This window comes from Onychostoma macrolepis, chromosome 02 (assembly GCF_012432095.1).
Source record: "Onychostoma macrolepis isolate SWU-2019 chromosome 02, ASM1243209v1, whole genome shotgun sequence".
Lineage (NCBI taxonomy): Eukaryota > Metazoa > Chordata > Actinopteri > Cypriniformes > Cyprinidae > Onychostoma > Onychostoma macrolepis.
Window position 1 is genome coordinate 6,514,610 of NC_081156.1, and position 20,725 is coordinate 6,535,334.

The 20,725-nt window shown below is 34.4% G+C and overlaps 1 protein-coding gene across 2 annotated transcripts; it reads right to left on the reverse strand.

The window, feature by feature from the left end:
• Nucleotides 1-150: 150 nt before the first annotated feature.
• Nucleotides 151-20,451, reverse strand: ro60 (Ro60, Y RNA binding protein). 2 transcript variants are annotated; one of them, XM_058764919.1, is made up of 9 exons: nt 20,313-20,451; nt 9,291-9,877; nt 8,229-8,449; nt 7,896-8,042; nt 6,555-6,692; nt 6,344-6,460; nt 4,592-4,708; nt 4,303-4,446; nt 151-1,720 (listed from the first exon to the last, which is right to left on the reverse strand). In XM_058764919.1, the coding sequence occupies exons 2-9, from the start codon at nt 9,856-9,858 to the stop codon at nt 1,568-1,570; spliced, it is 1,605 nt and encodes a 534-aa protein (XP_058620902.1). In that variant the 5' UTR covers nt 9,859-9,877; nt 20,313-20,451; the 3' UTR covers nt 151-1,567. The 2 variants fall into 2 exon arrangements, with proteins under 2 accessions (XP_058620902.1, XP_058620893.1); XM_058764910.1 differs by lacking the exon at nt 20,313-20,451 and adding an exon at nt 11,694-11,932.
• Between the last annotated feature and the right edge of the window lie 274 nt (nt 20,452-20,725).

Genomic DNA, 20,725 nt, shown 5'->3' on the forward strand with positions numbered 1-20,725 from the left:
CTATTAAAAAAGGATACTATTAACACTAGAAATTATCAATATAACTGCTATTAATAATAAATCCAGTAGGGTGAAATTCACATTTTAATCACACAGACCTGCTATGACTAAGACACAGAATTGAGAAGCATCACAAACAAATTACTCTCAAAAGGCTCTTTATTAATTTATAATTAATGTGCTATTAACAGAAAAATATATTGTTTTAGACAGAACCCAATTGGCAAGGGGAAACATCATGTGTAGTATCAATTTGAACAGCATTTTTGGCTTCAAAGACTAAAATACTTTTGAGTTTTTATTATTTTGATAGTGTTAATAAACTTAATGAGGTCACCTTATGAAACAAATGTATTGAGCAATATAAACAAAAAGCAAAAATAAACTTTGGTAACTTGCTATCGTGTTAACTATAGGGACAAATTCAATAAAAACACGGCAAATATATTTCAATTTGTATCCCAATTTTGTAACACCCATGAGAGCACAGCCTTTCGTTATTTGTCATATTTATTATCCCATAACTCAAGAGGTTTAGATCTAAATTATCTGTAATATTACACAAATAGGTACATTCAGTATTGTATCTCAAAAGGAACATGTAGTAACTGTCTACAGAAGTTTAGTGTTTGTTAGTTTGTACCTACATTTTCCTTATGTAATAATCATCCTAGCAGCGTTAGCAAACTTATAACCTCCATTTGACACTAAGAGGCACAAAGAGCAAACAAAACTGCAAAAAAGTAACTTTCTACACACATAAAATGAATCTAGAAGCAAGATCCATTAGCAAGCGCTAGAATTCAATCCGTTCACCTCTTTTTCACAATTTTGAAATGCTACGTAGTTCATCAAAAGTGTTCAAAAGAGTAAACTGAAAAATATTCAGGTAAGTAAGTCTTAAACAGACTTAAGTGTCAAGCCTCTCTTGAATCATAATAAACGGTTATTTGCGATCATATATCAAATTACTGGACCACAGAACACTTGAGGTATTTCAACATTAAAACATTATTGAGTCTAGTAATTTAGGCTACATGGGTTTCTGAGGATATCAGATTGCTCGATTTCCATTTCAATGATCTCGCAAATGGATTTTGCTTTATATTTCTCTCTGATTTTTGTGGAAGACCTATGGAGCACTTTCAGCTTGATGTGTGATATGTTATAGCATCTCATTACACAGAAGAAAACATGAGTGGAGATGTTACATACAATGAGCAAGGCCTCTAAAAATATAGTACATTACTTCCAATGAAGGTCAGAGACATGAACTTCAGCTATACTCTTCTCAGAAAGGAGCATTATTTCATCGGACCAGGTTAAAAACACACAGTATACTGAATGAATATCAGTAAACATAATCGTTATTTCGTGAATTTGCTCTCCGTGATTTTCACTGCAACTAATCCAGCCTGCTGGATATTCAATTCAATTTGGACTCCATTCCAAACAAAACATGATTTCCAAATTAAAACGTTGAAACATTTTTTTTGCATGTTGATGCGGGGCGCATCCATGTCTCATTGTTCTTTCAGAAAACCGACTACATGCTACAAAACAGCTTTTAAAAGACATCGAGTGCGAAGTTACGAATGACATCAACTGCTTGCGAATCAAAGCCGCAGATGTCCAGCATGCCGCAGTCTTCAGGGTCAGCGACGGACAGGGAATTTGCAATCAATCCACACACAATCAGTTTGGAAAATACACCGCTTTTCTGAAAAAACAAAACAAAAACAGGACAAAAATGAAGAAAACTATGCTAAAAGTAGTACCTTCAACTGATGTTTAATTTAACTATTACATGATAAACCAACAAATTTTGAAAGAAATTCATTTTCATTTTTATTCTTTTAATCAGCAATGACATGATCAAAAGTGACAGTAAAAAAAAATGTATGTTACAAAAGAATTATTTCAAGTAAATACTGTTCTTTTTAATTTTCTATTCATCAAAGAATCCTGAAAAACATGACAGTTTCCACAAAAATATTAAAGGTGCCATAGAATGCATTGATACAATATTTTAAATTGTTCTCTGATATCTACATAGAAGGTATGTGGCTTAGGTAAGGGCAAAAATTCTCCAGAAACTGTTTTACACGTGCATTTACAACCCTAGGATTTCTCCTAGAATGAAATGGTCTGTTATTGGCTTATTCGGAAGGGTCATGAATAATAATGATGAGCTCTGCTCTGATTGGCTGTTTCACAGTGCAGCTCATTTCAGTAGCTCACAGCAGGAAGGAAACACAGGGAAAATATATATTTCAATACTTTCTCTCGCAGTTATATCGTCGGGTAATTATACTGTATATAAAATGCGGGCGTCAGGGAGCTGCTATTAATATGCGAGGCATTGAAACTGCTTTCGAATGCTTTCTTTTTACTTTCACTTTCACTTTCAAGATTCACGATTGCACAAACTCTGTTTATACTATGAAGCGGCAGTACTTACCACACATTTTACAAGATCAGATGATCTGTAAATCATTCGCCATCATCCTCAGTCATCTCTCCTTACTCTGTTTATGTGGTAAGTGAAATATTATGCACTGTAATGTAACAGGCTACCGCTAGCAAGGAGCTAACCATGTCCCTTTAGTGGCTCGTGTTATTTTATTAGAACGCGTTATTTGCTTTCCGTGCCTTTCTGAATACAGACATCAACCCATCCCTGCACTTCACATCCCCTGCACAGCCTGGAACATAACATTTATTTCCATGATCTGCCATTTTCGCTCTTGTCCTCGCTTGTTTCTTCATATACTTGCAGAGCTTCTGATGGTTCGGCTGGCGGCTGCCTAGAACATGGGCGGAACATGTTATGCAAATGTTGGTGGCGTAACTATTAGTGATCCCGACTGTAACGTCACAGTTGGTGTTATGTTCTGATTCGCCTAGTTTTCAGTGGTCTTTTTTATTCACGAGATTTACATAAGGAGAAGGAAACAGTGGTGTTTGAGGCTCACGGTATGTCATTTCCATGAACAGAACTCTTATTATTCAACTATGCCAAGGTAAATACAGTTTTCCATTCTATGGCACCTTTAAGCAGCACAACTATGTTCAATATTGATAATAAATTGATAATATATATTTTCTTTTATTCAAAATATTTAAAGCAATTAACAAAGCATTAATTTGTTTCCCCTTTTTCCTGGCATCCTTTGGCCGGTGTTGCAGTACTATGAAGCACGCAAAAGAGAACTTCTCTTTCATGGACAAAAAAAAACACAAAATTCTGTCAAAATGCCCGTTTTTGGTGAGTGACCTCGTAAACAATCTTAAATTAAATAAAAAGACCTAAATGACCATAAAGAGTTGGCAAAAATCAGATGTGTGTCAGATCGGCGTCATGTGCATCAGGTTTTAAAGACAGCGCTGCTTTTAAAGTGAAACCTGCTGCAGTCTGTGTCATTAATGGAAATCAAAGAATAAAAGAAAAAAGAAATCACTCACTGCTCTCCTTGCTGATTAATGAATAAAGATGAATCTATATGAGATCTATAGGTTATGCATTTACAATTTATAGTTTATGTGAAGCTTGTTTTAAGTTCGCTATTTTTAAATGTATAATGGATTACAGTTATACTGTAATGTTGAATGGCTATAATTAATGGCTAAAATTAAGGGAGAAATGAATTTAATAGAGACATCAGTAGCTGTATTGTATCAGTGACAATTATTCATAATAATTCATTATTAACAATTAACAATAATAGGCTATTTTGTAAAAAGATGCCATTAAACACATATTTAAAATATTCCAATGTTGTTTCTACATTAATTTGGAGATTCAATGTGAAATTATGACAGTATAGATATACTATGTTAATATTATGTGATTAATTGCAATTAATTACATAAAAATGTGTGATTAGATTTTTTAATTGATTGACAGCACTAATAATAATCAGAAATGTTTCTTGAGCAGCAAATCAGCATATTATAATGATTTCTAAAGGATCATGTGACTCTGAAGACTGGAGTAATGATGCTGAAAATTCAGCTTTGATCACAGGAATAAATTATATTTTGAAATGTATTAAAAAGGAAACCAGTTATTTTAAACTGCAATAATATTTCACAATATTTCAGTTTTTAACTGTATTTTTTGCAAATAAATGCAGCCTTGGTGAGCATGAGAGACTTTATTCAAATACATTAAAAAAAAAAAAAACTTACCAACCCCAAAAATTTGAGCATATATTTGATCAAATTTATCTAATAAATGAAAATAAACTAAATACTTTAAAAGTCACAGGACTTTTGGTTTCCCTTTCAGGTTGCACTCACTTGTCTATACGTCTTCAGTATGTCTGCTGGATTTTCCCTCCCGAACGTTTGATTATTAGTGAAAATGATGAAGATGTCCACAGATTTATCATTCTCTGAGGCCCAGGTGATGGGTAAGGCACAGTCTGTGCTGCCACCAGGTGTCTAGAGAGAAGTCACATATGATATACTTTTTATTGTTTGATTACTTTTAGGATTCTACGATTATGTTGTGGTCTTGCAGCATTAACAGCAAGCAAGATTTCTCTACATTTTCAGAAGAAAATTTACAGCACAAGCATTGTCTTACCTGGATGAGCTGTGCTGCTACCTGCATAAATGTCATATCAGAAGAGACAGCGCAGGGACGAACGCTTCCTTCAGAGTAAACCACAATCTGTGCGTCTGGTTCCGTCTGTGCCATCACCTGCCAATAAAATAACGACAATCACTAAATATCTTCCTAAATTCACTTTGAAAATTAATTCGAGCGCCAAGGCGAAGGTTTTTTTTTATCTCATCTGGGGTTTTTTTTCCCTTTAAAATATGTAGGAGCCACCAGAAAATAAAACACTAAGAAGATAAAGATGTAGCACACAGGTGATTACGTTCAAGTAGAAGGTCTTAAAAATAAAACATTCAAATGTGTCACAAAGGTCACAAAATTTGATTTTTTATTTTAATGGGTGAACTTTTCCTTCAGAGACCCCATGATATAGTTTGATGTGCACATTCACCTTTCCTGTGTTGACCGATTGCCAACTAAAACAGGAGGTATAAAATTATTGTACAGTTTAACCCTATAAAGCCTACTGTATAATAGGAATAATATGATTAGCAAAGGCTCTAAATGATCAACATGATGTTTTACTTATTGAAAAACCTGTTGTACACAATCTACTACATGCCTTTTGTCATCTGACTAATAGTTTATACCTTTTAAACAAAAAATTAAATGTGTTTTGCTGTGAAATCTTTACTGATTTTCATAAACTAAACATTAGAGCAACTCAGGTTTACTTGATTAGCCATTATTTAAAAATAAATAGTTAAAACGTATCAAATATGATCCATCTGGTTTTTGAGAAACATTTATTTGTGCATCATTGTATTGCAATGATTTATACTGTACGTTTTGCCCCCACAATATAGTTTTGATCATAAAACTAGGAATTTAAATATTATTAAATATTATTTAAACATCATATTACTGGGGGATAATCATATTACAGGAGTGCCACCTGGTGTTTATATGTATTTTATGCAACCAATTTACTATAAAGACTGATTGATTTACATTACAAACTATCAGAAATTCATCTCACTTTAAATATCAGCAAATGCACCAAATGCACCAAATTTTCCTCAAGTTGGGCCACTAAATAAAATCGAGGTGTTTTTCAAAATTCTCACTATATCATAAAATATGAGCTATAAAAGCCTGGTCTATCAAATACAATATTTAACAAACAAACAAAAAAGAAAAAAAACATGTGCAAACTTTTTCAGATTTCTGTTTATGTTTCGTCTAAATGTTCTCGTAAAAAAAAAAAAAAACGTATAAACAAATGTAAAGCAACTTCCATTTCAAAAATAATAATTAAAAAAAAAGATTCTTCTGACTATATGTTATTTATTTAGATGTTATGCTTTAAAGGGTCAGAGGTGTATATCAGCTAAATTTTTTAAGACATGAACTAGCATGCAGACAGCATTAAAGCTAACACAAATCAACCAAAAGTCTTGATCTCATGGGGTTTGTACATTTTTGGTTGGTTATAATCAACATTTCACTTTTCTTAAAGTGTCGGAAAAGTCTTTACATGAGTCGCATTCGAGAGGAGTGCACTGGAGAGGCCATTCATCGATGTTTACAGGACCAGAGTGTCCCATCAGGAAAGGAATATGTGAGGAATGTGAAATATGTGCGGGGCGGACCCCGACAGCCACACACACTTTCTCCAAGGACAAAATATTAGCTTCAAATTTGACTTCAGTCTCTTCACAGACTTCATTGTGCTGCACAACAGTATTGGAGTAAGTTTGCAGTGGTGCGTCTTACCAAACACATGGCCGCTGCCACTGCCACAGTGCTGATGGAGCTGCCGTGAGTCACGCTGCTCAGAGAAGAACTTATATCCACTGCCACCAGAAAACGCTTGCCTGTGGCCTCCACAGTCTGCAGACACAAAGAGTCGCAGCTTAACATCACAATATGACTTCTGTAGTCAATGGAGAACAATGGCTATAGCTTATTTCACGACGGCACTCACGGAAATACTTTTGCTGAAGGCGCAGTCCAGGGCTTGAACAATGTCACTGTCCGGATCCCATTTCAGTTTGCTACGCTTCCCATGACCTCTCTTATAGTTTTCAGACGCCACAAGAATGTTGAACGGGTGTGTTTTTGCCTGAAGTAGTTGATTTGAAAGTCAAAATGTATATTCAAATATTTGGATTTTCAACAACAACAACAAAAAAACATTTCAATTTGTTTTTAAATTTTCTATACAATTTAAAATTTCACTTAAAATGTACAAATGGCACAAAATTTGAAAAAAAAAAAGACATTTTACTTAATAATAATGTTATTACTACTATAAAATAACAAACCAAGCATTATTTATCTTAAAGAAATATAACACTTAGCACACAGCAAGCCATTTTAAAACATTTTTCGGTTTGTGTGTGTATACATACATACATACATATATATACATACATATATATATATATATATATATATATATATATACACACACACATACATCCTAAATATTTGGACATTTTAAATTTTATTCATTAAAATGTATGAATGCCATTAAATTAGAAAATATTTTATTTGTTATATTTGTATTATTACCACTACAAGACCACAAACCGAACATCATTTATCTTATATAAATATAGCACTTATCTGGAAACCATTACAAAAAAGTTTTTAGGTTTGCAATTATAAAACAATACACATTTGTATTCAAGTATTTGGACATTTTAAATTTTACTTAATGTATGAACGCCATTAAAATAGAAAACATTTTGTTTAATATTATTATTACTACTACTACAAAATAACAAATCGAGTATAATTTATATTAAAGAAATGTATCACTTTCCCAGCTTTTTAGGTTTGTAACTATAAAACATTAAATATTTCTATATTCAAGCATATTAACATTCTAAATGTAATGTATGAATGCCACTAAATTAGAAAACATTTTCAAAATAACAAAAACAAGTATTGTTTACCTTAAAAATATGTATATAATTAGATTTATAATTATAATGCAGTAAATATACTATTACTATAATGTTGATAGGTAATGTGATTCTCTATTCAGGCACATGTGTGAACCTGAGGAGAACTGACTTCATACATCCACTAAAAATTGATTGAAAAGCTGATTAAAGTTCTGATAAAAGCTCTTGTGTCAATCGTTTGAAGACACCATTTGTTATCTAATGCAATAACATTCATGTATTTAAGTATCCAAATGCTATTTATAAAACTAATAGAATAGAAATCGAATAAATAAGAAGAGTTCAGAAGAACTGAAGCAAGAAGCATTGATGGATGCTACCGTTGTCTTACAATGATGTTGTTGTAACCCGACCTTTTTCAGAGCCGTCTCATCCTGAATCCTCTCACAAACAGCTGCAACATCCTCACTTCCTGCTGCCAGAACCCTGTTTGCTGTCAACCTCCCCAAATGCTTCAATAAAACAGCAATGGGCATCTCTTTCAGCAATGCTTTCCATACCTAAAAAAGGACATCACATTAAGACAAAAATCAAGAAATGCTTTCGGCGTCTAGGAACAAAGAAGCAATGCTTCACACTGATTTTATTACAACAGCAGTATATAATAGCATCTATTGAAAACACGTGATTAAACCTTGATTCAAATAAATATATAACTGTTTATTCAAGTTAAATGTGGTTCAGACCTCTTTGGACTTGAGGTGGTTGGTCAGGATCTGCTCTTTCTCCAGCCTCTGCTCCTCAATGAGATGAATGAGCTCCTGTTCATCGGTGCAGTGCTTGGCTTTCTCCACAGCCTCCAGATACGCAAAAACCTTCTGCACATCCTCGGAGTTCTCTTTGTCACCATACGCTTCCTGAACCCCTTTCCAGCCTTTCGTGATGTATTTACAAACAACTGCGACAGCTGGAAAGAACAAGAGCACATGCTCAGCTTTCATCATCTGACTTCTGACACAACCGCTGTGAGGTTTACGATAAAGCATTTAGTTCTCAATACAGAAGAACTGTTTTGGCTGCTGATGTAAAAATAAAAGCTGATAAAAGGCTGTAGTTTAAACTGATTACAGTTTTTTGCATAATGCTAACAAACAATATTCCTTGGCGAGACCGTTTTAATAATAAATATTAATAAGAGAGCTCAGAAGTAATTCAAATGTTTTAAGGCAATTACACGGTGTGCTGAAATTTACTGCATTACATTTTTAGAATTTATATCCACTTATAAATATAATAATAATATTAACAATTATTAATATTATACTTTATAATTATTTTGATAATTCCTTTATTTATAATATATGTATTGTGGCATATCGAAATGATTAGACGTTACAAAAAGTGCCATTAGAAATCATCATTACATGATATGCAGAAAATTACCCATTGCATTTTTATACGTTTTTTATTATTATTCATAATTTTTAAATAAAGAATAATGATGATGTACTTTTTTTATTTGCATAATACTAAAGAACAATTTTGATAATAAATATTAATAAGAGGGCTCAGAATTTTTTTTTTCTAATTACATGATACGCTGAAAATTAATGCATTACATTTACATGTATTTATTAATTATATATACAATATTTTTTGATAATTCTACTATTTACATATTTATTCCATTTGTGTTATGGCAGTCAAAATCATTAAATGGTCATTACAAAAGTGCCTTTAGAAGTCAATAATAAAATAATAAAGATAAGCCTATGGCAGGTTACCATCCACAGTCAGTAAACACTCACTGTCATTGGTCGGCTTCATGTGGGACAGCCTGAGGAGGTCCTGATGGGACCAGCCCACTCTGTGCTTGCATTTGGTCACGGTCTGCGCCAGGCTCATCCCGTCCTGGCTGTTGTACCAGTCCGCCACGGCCCTCCGCAGAGCCCGGCCCCACATCCCAGAGCCCTGTCTCAGCTCTTTCTTATACTGCACAAACGTGAAGAGCTGCACGGGCGTCCGACACAGGTCCTTCAGCGCCCGTAAGGCGACCTGCCTGGTCCTGCAGTCGGCGTGCTGCGAGCAGACAGCCAGCGAGAAGAGGCTGGGGTTGGCACGGACAGCGCGGCCCTCCAGATTGGAGCGTCTGACCTCCTCCACCACCTCACAGCCCCGCCCCCCCTCAATGAGCTGCATCAGGGCCAGGGCGCTCTCTATGCCCAGAGCACACTCTCTGGTGCTGTAGGTGGCGCTCTCAGAGCCGTAGCAGAGGAAGCGGCGCAGACTTACAGCTGCGGTCACCGATCTGCCCGATGAGTTCAGCACCTGTTCATTAACAACTGACAGCTGCTCTGGAGTAGAGGCTGGATCCATATTTAACTGTCCTTCAGTCCTACAGACAGACCACAGCGTTACACTCTGAGCACAGGACATCAACACTGTTAGTAGACATGGATGCATTTTGTTTTGTGCAAACATATAAGACTGTAAAAATAAATAACCCTATTAAAACATCACATATATATATATATATATATATATATATAAATAAACACAAGCAGATATTTATATAAGATAATATATACATTATTAAAAATATGAATATATATATAAATATAAATGTACATCTTTACTTAGATATGTATTTTATTTACATACACATATGACAAATATTAAATAAAATATATTTGTGTATAAATATATAAAATAATTTATCTTTAAATAAATAATTATGTATAGTTATATAGTGTACTTATATAGTGTGTGTGTAAGTTAAGTCAAGTTAAGTTGTGACGTATTGTCAAGTATGGTGACCCATACTCGAAATGGTGCTCTGCATTTAACCCATCCAAGTGCACACACACAGCAGTGAGTAGTGAACAAGTGCGTGCACACACACACACACCCGGAGCAGGGGGCAGCCTTGCTCCAGCGCCCAGGGAGCAATTAGGGGTTCGGTGCCTTGCTCAAGGGCACCTTAGTCATGGTATCGAAGGTGGAGAGAGTGCTGTTCATTCACAATCCCCACCTTCAATTCCTGCCAGCGCGAGAATCGAACCAGCAACCTTCAGGTTACAAGCCCGACTCCCTAACCATTAGGCCACGACTAATATAAATATAAATATATATTAAATGTAAAATACATATATTTATATACAATAACATGATATATAATAAAGAAATATTAAGATTAAAATTTAAATGGAAATAAAAGTTTTACTTTAAATATCTATGTATGCGTGTATGTATACATTAATTTATACATACGATATTTACTAATATTTACTTAGATATGTATATATATCTATATATCTATCATATGTTTAATACACACATATGATAAATATTAAATATAATATTTAAAATATGTATATTTATATACAATAATATATTCTATAATAAATAAATATTAATTAATATTAAATTTTAATATTTACGTGTGCATGTGTATAACATAAAAAAATACACATTATAAATAACTTAAAATTCAAAAATAATATGAAAATTTATATCTATCTAAATATAAAATTGTAAAATAAATATACAAAATAAATAAATATCTACCTTGAAATATTTACTTAAATATATATATATATATATAAACACAGGTGTTACATGTGTTGAGGTTACACACACACACCATGGTATGACATACAATCACGTTTGTACTTGTTCTATACCAAGTGCTAATTTGACAATAATAAATGCTATAATAATAATGACACGACTTTTAAGTGCAACTTGCTGTACTACAACTCTAAGTTCACTTCATTGCAGCTTTTAAAATTTAATAAAGCTGTATATATATGTTTGCATATGACTCAGCTCTTCAAAGGCTGTCAGACTGAGCGCATCATTTTGTTTTGTCAGCTTTATGAGGCTCAGATCACTAGCGCTTTTAATCCTGTTAGCCAGTTAGCCACAGCGCACAAAACCTCCTCAAAATACACGCATCCAGCCAATAAAGTTCACACTGAACTGCTCCATCACAGCCATACTACATCACTGATCAACAACATCGAGACCACCACCTTTAAATCACACACACACACACACACATGATGAAGCAGGGAGGGGTGGACCGAGATCAGCTAGCCTGATGCTAACACACATCACTCTCTGACCGCTCAATAAACTATCTCTCTGCATGAAGAAGTACATCAAAACGCAGCTGGAATACTTTTAAAATAAGTCCAAAAGCTCTCTACCTGCTGTCGTCCTCAGCTAAAGTCTCTAGATCTTCCCGAGAGTCACAGCTCCTCCCTAAAAAATCAGACCGAGGGAAGATGAGAACAGCGAAGATTCCTGACTGAGCTCGACACAATGGCCGCGTCTCAAAACCTAGTGACACTCCTAACTAGACCTCGATCCTCAACTTCATAGTGAGGACTGGAGCTTTCCGAGTTAAAAGAATCATGCGATATCATACGCACAATAGGTTTTGAGACACAACCCCCCAAAAATGTCCCAACCAGCCGTAGGAAAATAAACACAAATACACGCACACACACAAATATATATATACACAGATCTGGGTTGTAACTGATTTCATGTAATCTGGATTACGTAACCAGATTCCAAAAATTAAGTACTTGTAATTAGAGTAAATTACATTTTAAAATACTCTTAATCGGACTACAGTTACTTTTTTTATTGATTATATGATTACATATTATTCACACAAAAGCAATCAATTATTGATTCTCTCTAATTCCTCTTTTTTTATCTTTTAAATGTTCCTTTCTAAAATAGTCTACACTGTAAACAATAATAATAATAATAATAATAATAATAATATAAAAAAACAGTGAAATGCTTGGCAGCACAGGGTGCCAAAAGTTTACCATTAATGGAAATAATGGTTAAAGAACATAATTTTTTTTTTTTTAAACAGCCGCCAAACAAAAACTGTAAAATGAAGGTACAACATCCTATTTTTTCTTAAATGTTTCTTTTTTTTTTTAAACTGTTACTTCACTGGTATTGGATTATCATTGTGAAACATTATGTGAAACTTAATTTTTTTGCAGTTAACCATCAGCATACATGCAAAAACTAATAATTATCCACAATCACTGCCTTTAAATAAATCAACATGCAGCATAATATCAATGTTTCTTGGTCTTCTCCTGGACTGAAGCACACACTCTACTCTTCAGCACAGTGGTGACCCACAAAACACAGACAACACAAACCCTTTAAATCCCAACAGAACATGAAACACTAACAGATCTCTCTGGATCTCAGCATCTTCACTTATTACAAACCAGTCTGACTTCATTTCTTTCATACAAAACTATAACAGAGGTTTAGATGTTAATGTTTTATTGAAATTAATAAAGTTTGAAGTCACCGTTGTGGAGATAAGTGTTTGCTTTAGTTGGACCCTTGACTTTTTAGCAATACTTTTTCCTCTGTGCGCTTCGAAAGCACGTTTGTTGTAGCAAAACCTGCGAGAAAAACTCTGATCAGATGGAGTTGTTTACGTATGTTAAATTTATTAATTAGGTTGGCTTGAGAGAGCCAACCTACTGATCTGCTACTTAAGCTTATTATTATTATTCTTCTTAGACTAAATTTCTGAATGCATCTCCTCCTAGAGCTTTCAAGCTAGAACCACCAAACTCAGCCCAGCTGTTCAGACTGATCTCACTTAGTGTGCTATATCTTTTCTAAATGATTGGACTTATAGTTTTCATAAAACTGAAGATTAAAAATCATAAAATCCCATTGACTTACCATTACGGAATGTTCAAATGTTCAAACTGTCAAAATACAAATTTTAAACTCCCAGAATCCTTTGAGACTCAATCAAGCTTCCCTTCTATGTACTATTTCTAATCCATTCAAACTCATCTATCTAATATTTCTAATCTATCTATCTATCCTAACAACATGCTAATTATGCTAGAAACATGCTAACGACATGCTAGTCACTTGCTAATCGTGTTAGAAACATGCTAGCGACATGCTAGTCACTTGCTAAACATCCTAAATACATGCTAGTAACATGCTAATCATGTTAGAAACATGCTAGCGACATGCTAGTCACTTGCTAAACATCCTAGAAACATGCTAGTAACATGTTAATCATGTTAGAAACATGCTAGCAACATGCTAGGCACTTGCTAATCATGCTAGCGACATGCTAGTCACTTGCTAATCATGTTAGCGACATGCTAGTCACTTGCTAATCATGGAAGCAACATGCTAGTCACTTGCTAATCATGTTAACGACATGCTAGTCACTTGCTAATCATGGAAGCAACATGCTAGTAACATGCTAATCATGTTAGAAACATGCTAGTCACTTGCTAATCATGCTAGCAACATGCTAATCATGCTAGCAACATGCTAGTCACTTGCTAATCATGCTAGCGACATGCTAGTCACTTGCTAATCATGGTAGCAACATGCTAGTAACATGCTAATCATGTTAGAAACATGCTAGTCACTTGCTAATCGTGTTAGCGACATGCTAGTCACTTGATAATCATGGAAGCAACATGCTAGCGACATGCTAGTCACTTGCTAATCATGCTAGCAACATACTAATCATGCTAGCAACATGCTAGGCACTTGCTAATCATGCTAGCAACATGCTAATCATGCTAGTCACTTGCTAATCATGCTAGTCACATGTTAGTCACTTGCTAATCATGGTAGCAACATGCTAGTAACATGCTAATCGTGCTAGCAACGTTTTTAAGTCATTTTGAAGAAATTTACACAAGAGCATGCGTCACAGACATCAAGAATCTGCATATGAACCTCAACAATGGTGACAATGGACAAAATATTCAGATCAGCTCTGATCATCACAAAACAAGCTTTTTGTTGATTGTCACCATTGTTGAGACTCATGTGCTGATTCTTGATGTTTGTGTGAGTCAAAAAGCCCCCATTCAAGACAATTTCTAAATAATGATAAAAAAAGTGAATTCCTTACTGTCGTAACATGGAAAAACTACTGTAAAAAAAAAAGCAACATTAAGAGCTAACATATTCAGAGACAATACCATGATATGATCACGATACAATGATTAACTCATCAACACAGTAACCAGGTTTATTTGATCAGACTTTCCGCTAGCAATTTTTGCTACAACAAATTTGCTTTAGAAACACAGTTATAGCAGCCAGAGAAAAGCTGACATTATAAAGTCAAGGGTCAGAAGCCCAACTAAAGCAAATGTTTATCTCCACAACGGTGACTTCAAATTCTATTATTTTCAATAAAACATTAACATCTAAACCTCTGTTATAGTTTTGTATGAAAGAAATAAAGTCAGACTGGTTTGTAATAAGTGAAGATGCTGAGATCCAGAGAGATCTGTTAGTGTTTCATGTTCTGTTACTGCCAGTCATGTGACGTTTAATTCATTCATTAGTTAATTTTACAGTTTGATTGTAATAATTTAGGAAATGCCTGTAAATTAACAGTGTTGTCAGCTTGTTTAAATAAGGAGATTTTACTTTAATTTTAGGGTTTTTGTTTGGCACACTGTGCTGCCAGTCATTTGAACGTTTTATCATCTAACGGTTTTGTTATTGTATTAATTACAGATTATTTTTGTAATTTTACATACATTTGATTGTAATTTAAGAAAACAGAAAACATACTGTATAAAAATACAGTAGTTTTTCTGTATAAAAAATGTGAATTACTGTAATTTGTCAGTAATGCCATAATACTTAAAATAACAGCCAAGCAGTAAATTCAGAGTTTTTACTCCAATTCAAAATAAAAGAAAACAAATCACAGATATTTTTAGTAAAATTACAATTTTCTTTTTACAGTGTACCGCTTATATACACTCAGAAAGTCCAGTTTTGTGGACATTCACACAGAGATCAGTCATTAGGTGGCGACGGGATTTGACCACTGGATTTACAAAAATCATTTCAGGTTTAAGAAGTGTTTCAACATTGCATCAACTACTGATGAACACATTCATTTTTATTTGAATTATCACTCAGTAGGTTATTTAACCATGTATTATTATGTATTATCGAAAGGCTTTTGTCTTTCAAAATGCACAAATTCTTGTTATTTCTTATTTGCAGATATTTTCAAACTTTTTGTCATCTGAACCTCTTTCACCTGATATATTTACTTTAAAGAGATCTTTACTTTGTCAATCAGCAGTTCTGTAAAAGACAATATCTCCCTTTGTATTGAACTTTGAGCATCGTAACTTTGCAGATGTTGTTTTTGCTCAAACAGCAACATTACACACTAACTAAAGTTAAAAAAAGTTAAATCATAATCAATGGCCCCCTTAAGTACCCCTGAGATTTTTAAATAAATATTTTAATAATAAAGTATCACATTTGCATGTTCATAGTTCTCTGACATTGGTTAATGGTTATATGGCGTGCAGTTAAACATAAAATATTTCTTCTTTTTTAGTAAGTGAATTATTTTGATTGTTATTTTAAAATGATTTATTTTAATTTTACGTTTTTATCATTTAATTACATTTTTGCCTTTCATTAAACTCACAAACCCCCTGCAGTTCCTTTACGAACCCGTTTGGGAAACCTTGATGCAATATAATGTTTAATGCACTTCATGTTGTTAATTACAATAAAAGGAATATATTTTCTCACTCTTTGTATTTTTATATCATTATGGTACAATATTATACTGATTGACCATGTTCTTGTCCATCATTATGGTACAATATTATACTGTTTAAATCAATGTGATAAACGAGTTAGGTCAAATGTAATCTAAAAGTAATCTGATTATATTACCTAAAATGTGAAATGTAATGGATTACGTTACTGACTACAATTTTTGTGATGTAATTTGGAATCAGTAACGGATTACAATTTGTAAGCAATCTAACCAGCTCTGTAAATACAGTCATGGCCAAAAATATCGGCACCCTTGGTAAATATGATCAAAGGAGGCTGTGAAAATTAATCTGCATTGTTAATCCCTTTGATCTTTTATTTAAAAATTCACAAAAATCTAACCTTTCATTGGAGAATAAGAATTTAAAATGGGGGGAAATATCATTTTGAAATGAATGTATTTCTCTAATACACACTGGACACAATTAACGGCACCCTTTTATTCAATACTTTTTGAAACCTCCATTTGCCAGTTTAATAGCTCTAAATTTTGATTTTCAATAATTTAAAGATAAATGAAATTAATGTTTTATGCCTTCCTTTGACAACTAGACACAACACAGAATTTCTGAGGAAAAAGAAAACATTTCATAAGGCTATTTTAAGAATATATGTGACCCTGGACCACAAAACCAGTCTTAAGTGTCAATTTTCCGAAATAAATAAGCTTTCCACTGATGTATGGTTTGTTAGGATCAGACAATATTTGGCTGAGATACAACTATTTGAAAATCTGGAATCTGAGAGTGCAAAAAAATCTAAATATTGAGAAAATCACCTTTAAAGTTGTCCAAATGAAGTTCTTAGCAATGCATATTACTAATCAAAAATTAAGTTTTGATATATTTACGGTGAGAAATTTACAAAATATCTTCATGGAACATGATCTTTACTTAATACCATAATGATTTTTGGCAAAAAATAAAAATTTATCATTTTGACCCATACAATGTATTTTTGGCTATTGCTACAAATGTACTCCAGCGACTTAAGACTGGTTTTGTGGTCCAGGGTCACATATTTGAATAAATTAAGTTGTTTTTATGTTTATATTTATTTTATTTTCAAATAGTTAGACATGCTACAACACAGAATTTGGTAACAATAAACATATGGTGAAAGAAAATAAAACATTTCATAGAGCCCTAAACATGTAATTTTTGTTAAACTTTTAATAAACTAATGTGAATTTGTATAAGTTTCATGATTTTAATTATTTAGACATGCTTTTTCATTAATAAAATGTCATCTTAAAAATGTAACCATTAAAAAGGATTTTTTACTACCTCTGTACTTCTTTGTTTTATTTATTTATTCCTATTTTTAATTTTATTTTAGTGCCTTCCTATATTATTTCTGTATTCATAATATCATCTAATGTTGTATTAATTTGCAATAAAAAAAGACTACCTATTTATTTCTCTGATGAAAAGACAGTTTAGTTTTTTTTTTTTACAAGAAACGAATACTGCGCAATGTGAAAGACAAGAAAAAAAAAAAAGACGAGAAAGACAACTTACTGAAGTTAAACTGTACTGCATTACAGTTTTTCTCAATTGCTAAAACACTAAACCCTATTGTCTGAACCAAATGCTCAGTTGCCTGAACCCACTGATTGAATCAATCACTCTTTTGGCAAAACCATAAGCACTTTTCACCTGTTTAGACACAACTTGCCAACACATTTTCATTGTGATGCACCCATGCTGCATAATGGTGAGCACAGGTGACAAAAGTCAAACACAATTAAAGCACAGGTGTCACCACTTGAACACAACAACTCAAAATTGATCACACTTGTGGCTAATGATGTGAGGGAACATATACAGTAAGCCACTTCAGAGAGCACTGGTTTGTGAGGCCCTACAATGGATAGAAATCTGAGAGGAAGAGTTCGTGTGAGAGGAGGTCAGCGAAGACAAAGAACAGTAATATCTGATGAAATCAGAGCTACTGTGATTGACCATGTTCTTGTCCATGGTATGAGCATGAGGGAGGCTGGACAAAGGGTACAACCAAACATCAGTAGATTCACTGCGTCCACCATAATCCGAAGATTTAGAGAAGAGAACAGGTAATTACCTTTTTTTGACATTATAATACAGTATGTAAATGTTGACAGCAATTACTGTATGACATACTATATACTGTACCACAGTATACTGTAAGTAAATATGTTTCAGTACATCACTGTACCAATGTACTGTAGTATTGTAATGGAGGGTTGGTCTAACTGTTTGTAGGCCTAGTATTCCATGTATATTTTTTTTGTAACTCCATGTTCTCTTTTTGTAGAATTGAAAGACTGCCACATGGGGGTGAGAGGACAGGTATGTTCTCCCCACACCAAGAGACCCTAATTGTTGATATGGTCCGTGAGAACAATGCCATTAAACTGAGTGAAATTCAGCAGAAGATCATTGAGGACCGTGTAAATTTTGAGGGTATCAACAGTGTCAGCCTCTCTACTGTTGATGGTGTCCTCAAGCGCAACAGACTGCGCATGAAACAGCTATACAGAGTGCCCTTTGATCGCAACTCAGACAGAGTCAAAGAGCAAAGATTCCAGTATGTACAGGTTGGCATATATCCAGACACATTCAATGTTGATTACTCTAAGTAGCGATTTACTGTAGTGGCCTAAATCACTTTTTCCGTATCACTTACAAAACTATCTCTTTCTACAGAGGGTTTTTGAACTGGATGCAATGGAAAGACCCCATGAATACATGTACATGGATGAAGCTGGGTTTAATCTCACCAAAAGGAGCAGGAGAGGCCGTAATGTGATTTGGCCATCGGGCCATTGTTGGTGTTCCTGGACAGCGTGGTGGCAATGTCACATTATGTGCTGCCATCAGCAATCATGGGGTTGTCCACCATCATGCCAACCTGGGGCCCTACGACACTCACCAGCTCCTCAATTTCCTCAATCACATGCGAGATGCTCTGTTAAGGGCAGCAGGATGAGCATCCCATCTATGTTGTTGTTTGGGACAATGTGAGTTTTCACAGAGCCCTCCAGGTTAGAGAGTGGTTCAATATGAACCAAGGTTTTATCAATCTTTGCCTTCCACCGTACTCCCCTTTCCTAAACCCCATTGAGGAATTCTTCTCCTCATGGCGGTGGAAGGTATATGAACGCCAACCTTACACCAGGGTAAATCTCCTGCAAGCCGTGGGACTTGCCTGTGGTGACATAGGTGTGGAGGCATGCCAAGCCTGGATACGGCATGCCAGGGGGTTTTTCCCCCATTGCCTGGCCAGACAAAATGTGGCCTGTGGTGTGGATGAAGTCCTGTGGCCTGACCCAGTACGGAGACATGATGCTGTGACTGAGTAATGCACTTATTTGTATATTTTTGTACTTTATTTTTATATGGGCTTACTGTACACAAGTGGCAAACGCATAAGAGTTCTGTTTGTTTTTACAAGTGCTACATGTAAATGCACAAGATTTGTTTTGTCTTTTTGTACAAGTGCTAAATGCACAGGTTTTTTTTTTGTTTTGCAACATGCATTTAGCCTACAGTGAACAATAAACATTTATTTCTCCAGCTTCATGTCCTGTGCATTGTTTTCTATTTTTCTACGTAGTGTTTAGTGACTGTTCCGTAGTGTTTTTAATTTTGATTTGACTCGGGGCACGATTTGTCAACATGGTTCAGTTTTGAGCACAGATTGAACTGTTTTGAGGTGAAAGTTTGGTTTTGCAAGAAGAGTCTGAGGTTTTGTGAATGTAGCTTGAAAATTGGGTTTTGTGTTCACAGTTTAGAGAAAAGGAGAGCAGCTTTCAAGAAATGTGTCTTGGCAATCGAGAAAAACTGTAACAAAAGCGACTGCTCCGATTGGATCCTGTCTTCGGTAGAGGCGCTATCCTGCAGCTTTTCTGTCTATTTCCATTAAAAACGGGGTTACGCAAGGTGACCAGACGTATTTACTGAGCAGACAAACTCTCTCATAAATCTGCTTATACTATTATTTTATACTATTATTAAGAGACCATCGCATTTTATATCGCTGCTTTCCAAATGTTAAGTCTACTTAGACCTAGCAGAAACTTAAATGCGTGCAGGCAAATGACAAAATAATCCACTGGTACCCCACATAAAGATAGCCAAGGAGGGGCTAATGCTAATGAATAATAGTCCTGGGGTGTATTCCAGAAAGCACGGTTAACTTACCGTCAGATAAACCCTGAACTTTCGGTTGATTAACCCCAAACCTTGCTTACTCGAGGTATGTGGTTCCAGAAACGCGTCCGGGAGTAAGTTCATTCAACTCCGAGTATGTTCCTGATTAAGACTGAAGACATTCTCAACAGAGCGACGAATCAACGAGTCACTATGGAAACGGACGCTAAGAATAAGCGCGCCATACTGCTTCTTTCTTCTTCTGTTCAAAGGTCATGCAGGCCTCATGCTTAGCGCATATCGCCACCTAATTGATGGTTTTGCATTCATTTTTATTCATTTTTTTCCCGTTTAATCTCTAATCCTTGAGAATAAGAATTATATTGTTTGTTCGATGCTAATTATATATGAAGTCATATCAGATATGTATTTTTATTAAAGAAATACTAGAAAATGCGATCCAT

Excerpts from the sequence above, each read along its gene's own strand:
- ro60 (XM_058764919.1), bottom strand. The coding sequence starts at position 9,858 with ATGGATCCAGCCTCTACTCCAGAGCAGCTGTCAGTTGTTAATGAACAG. Across the intron at positions 8,450-9,290 it reads CATGAAGCCGACCAATGACA|CTGTCGCAGTTGTTTGTAAA; the intron begins GTGAGTGTTTAC and ends TGTTCTTTCCAG. Across the intron at positions 8,043-8,228 it reads ACCACCTCAAGTCCAAAGAG|GTATGGAAAGCATTGCTGAA; the intron begins GTCTGAACCACA and ends GTCCTTTTTTAG.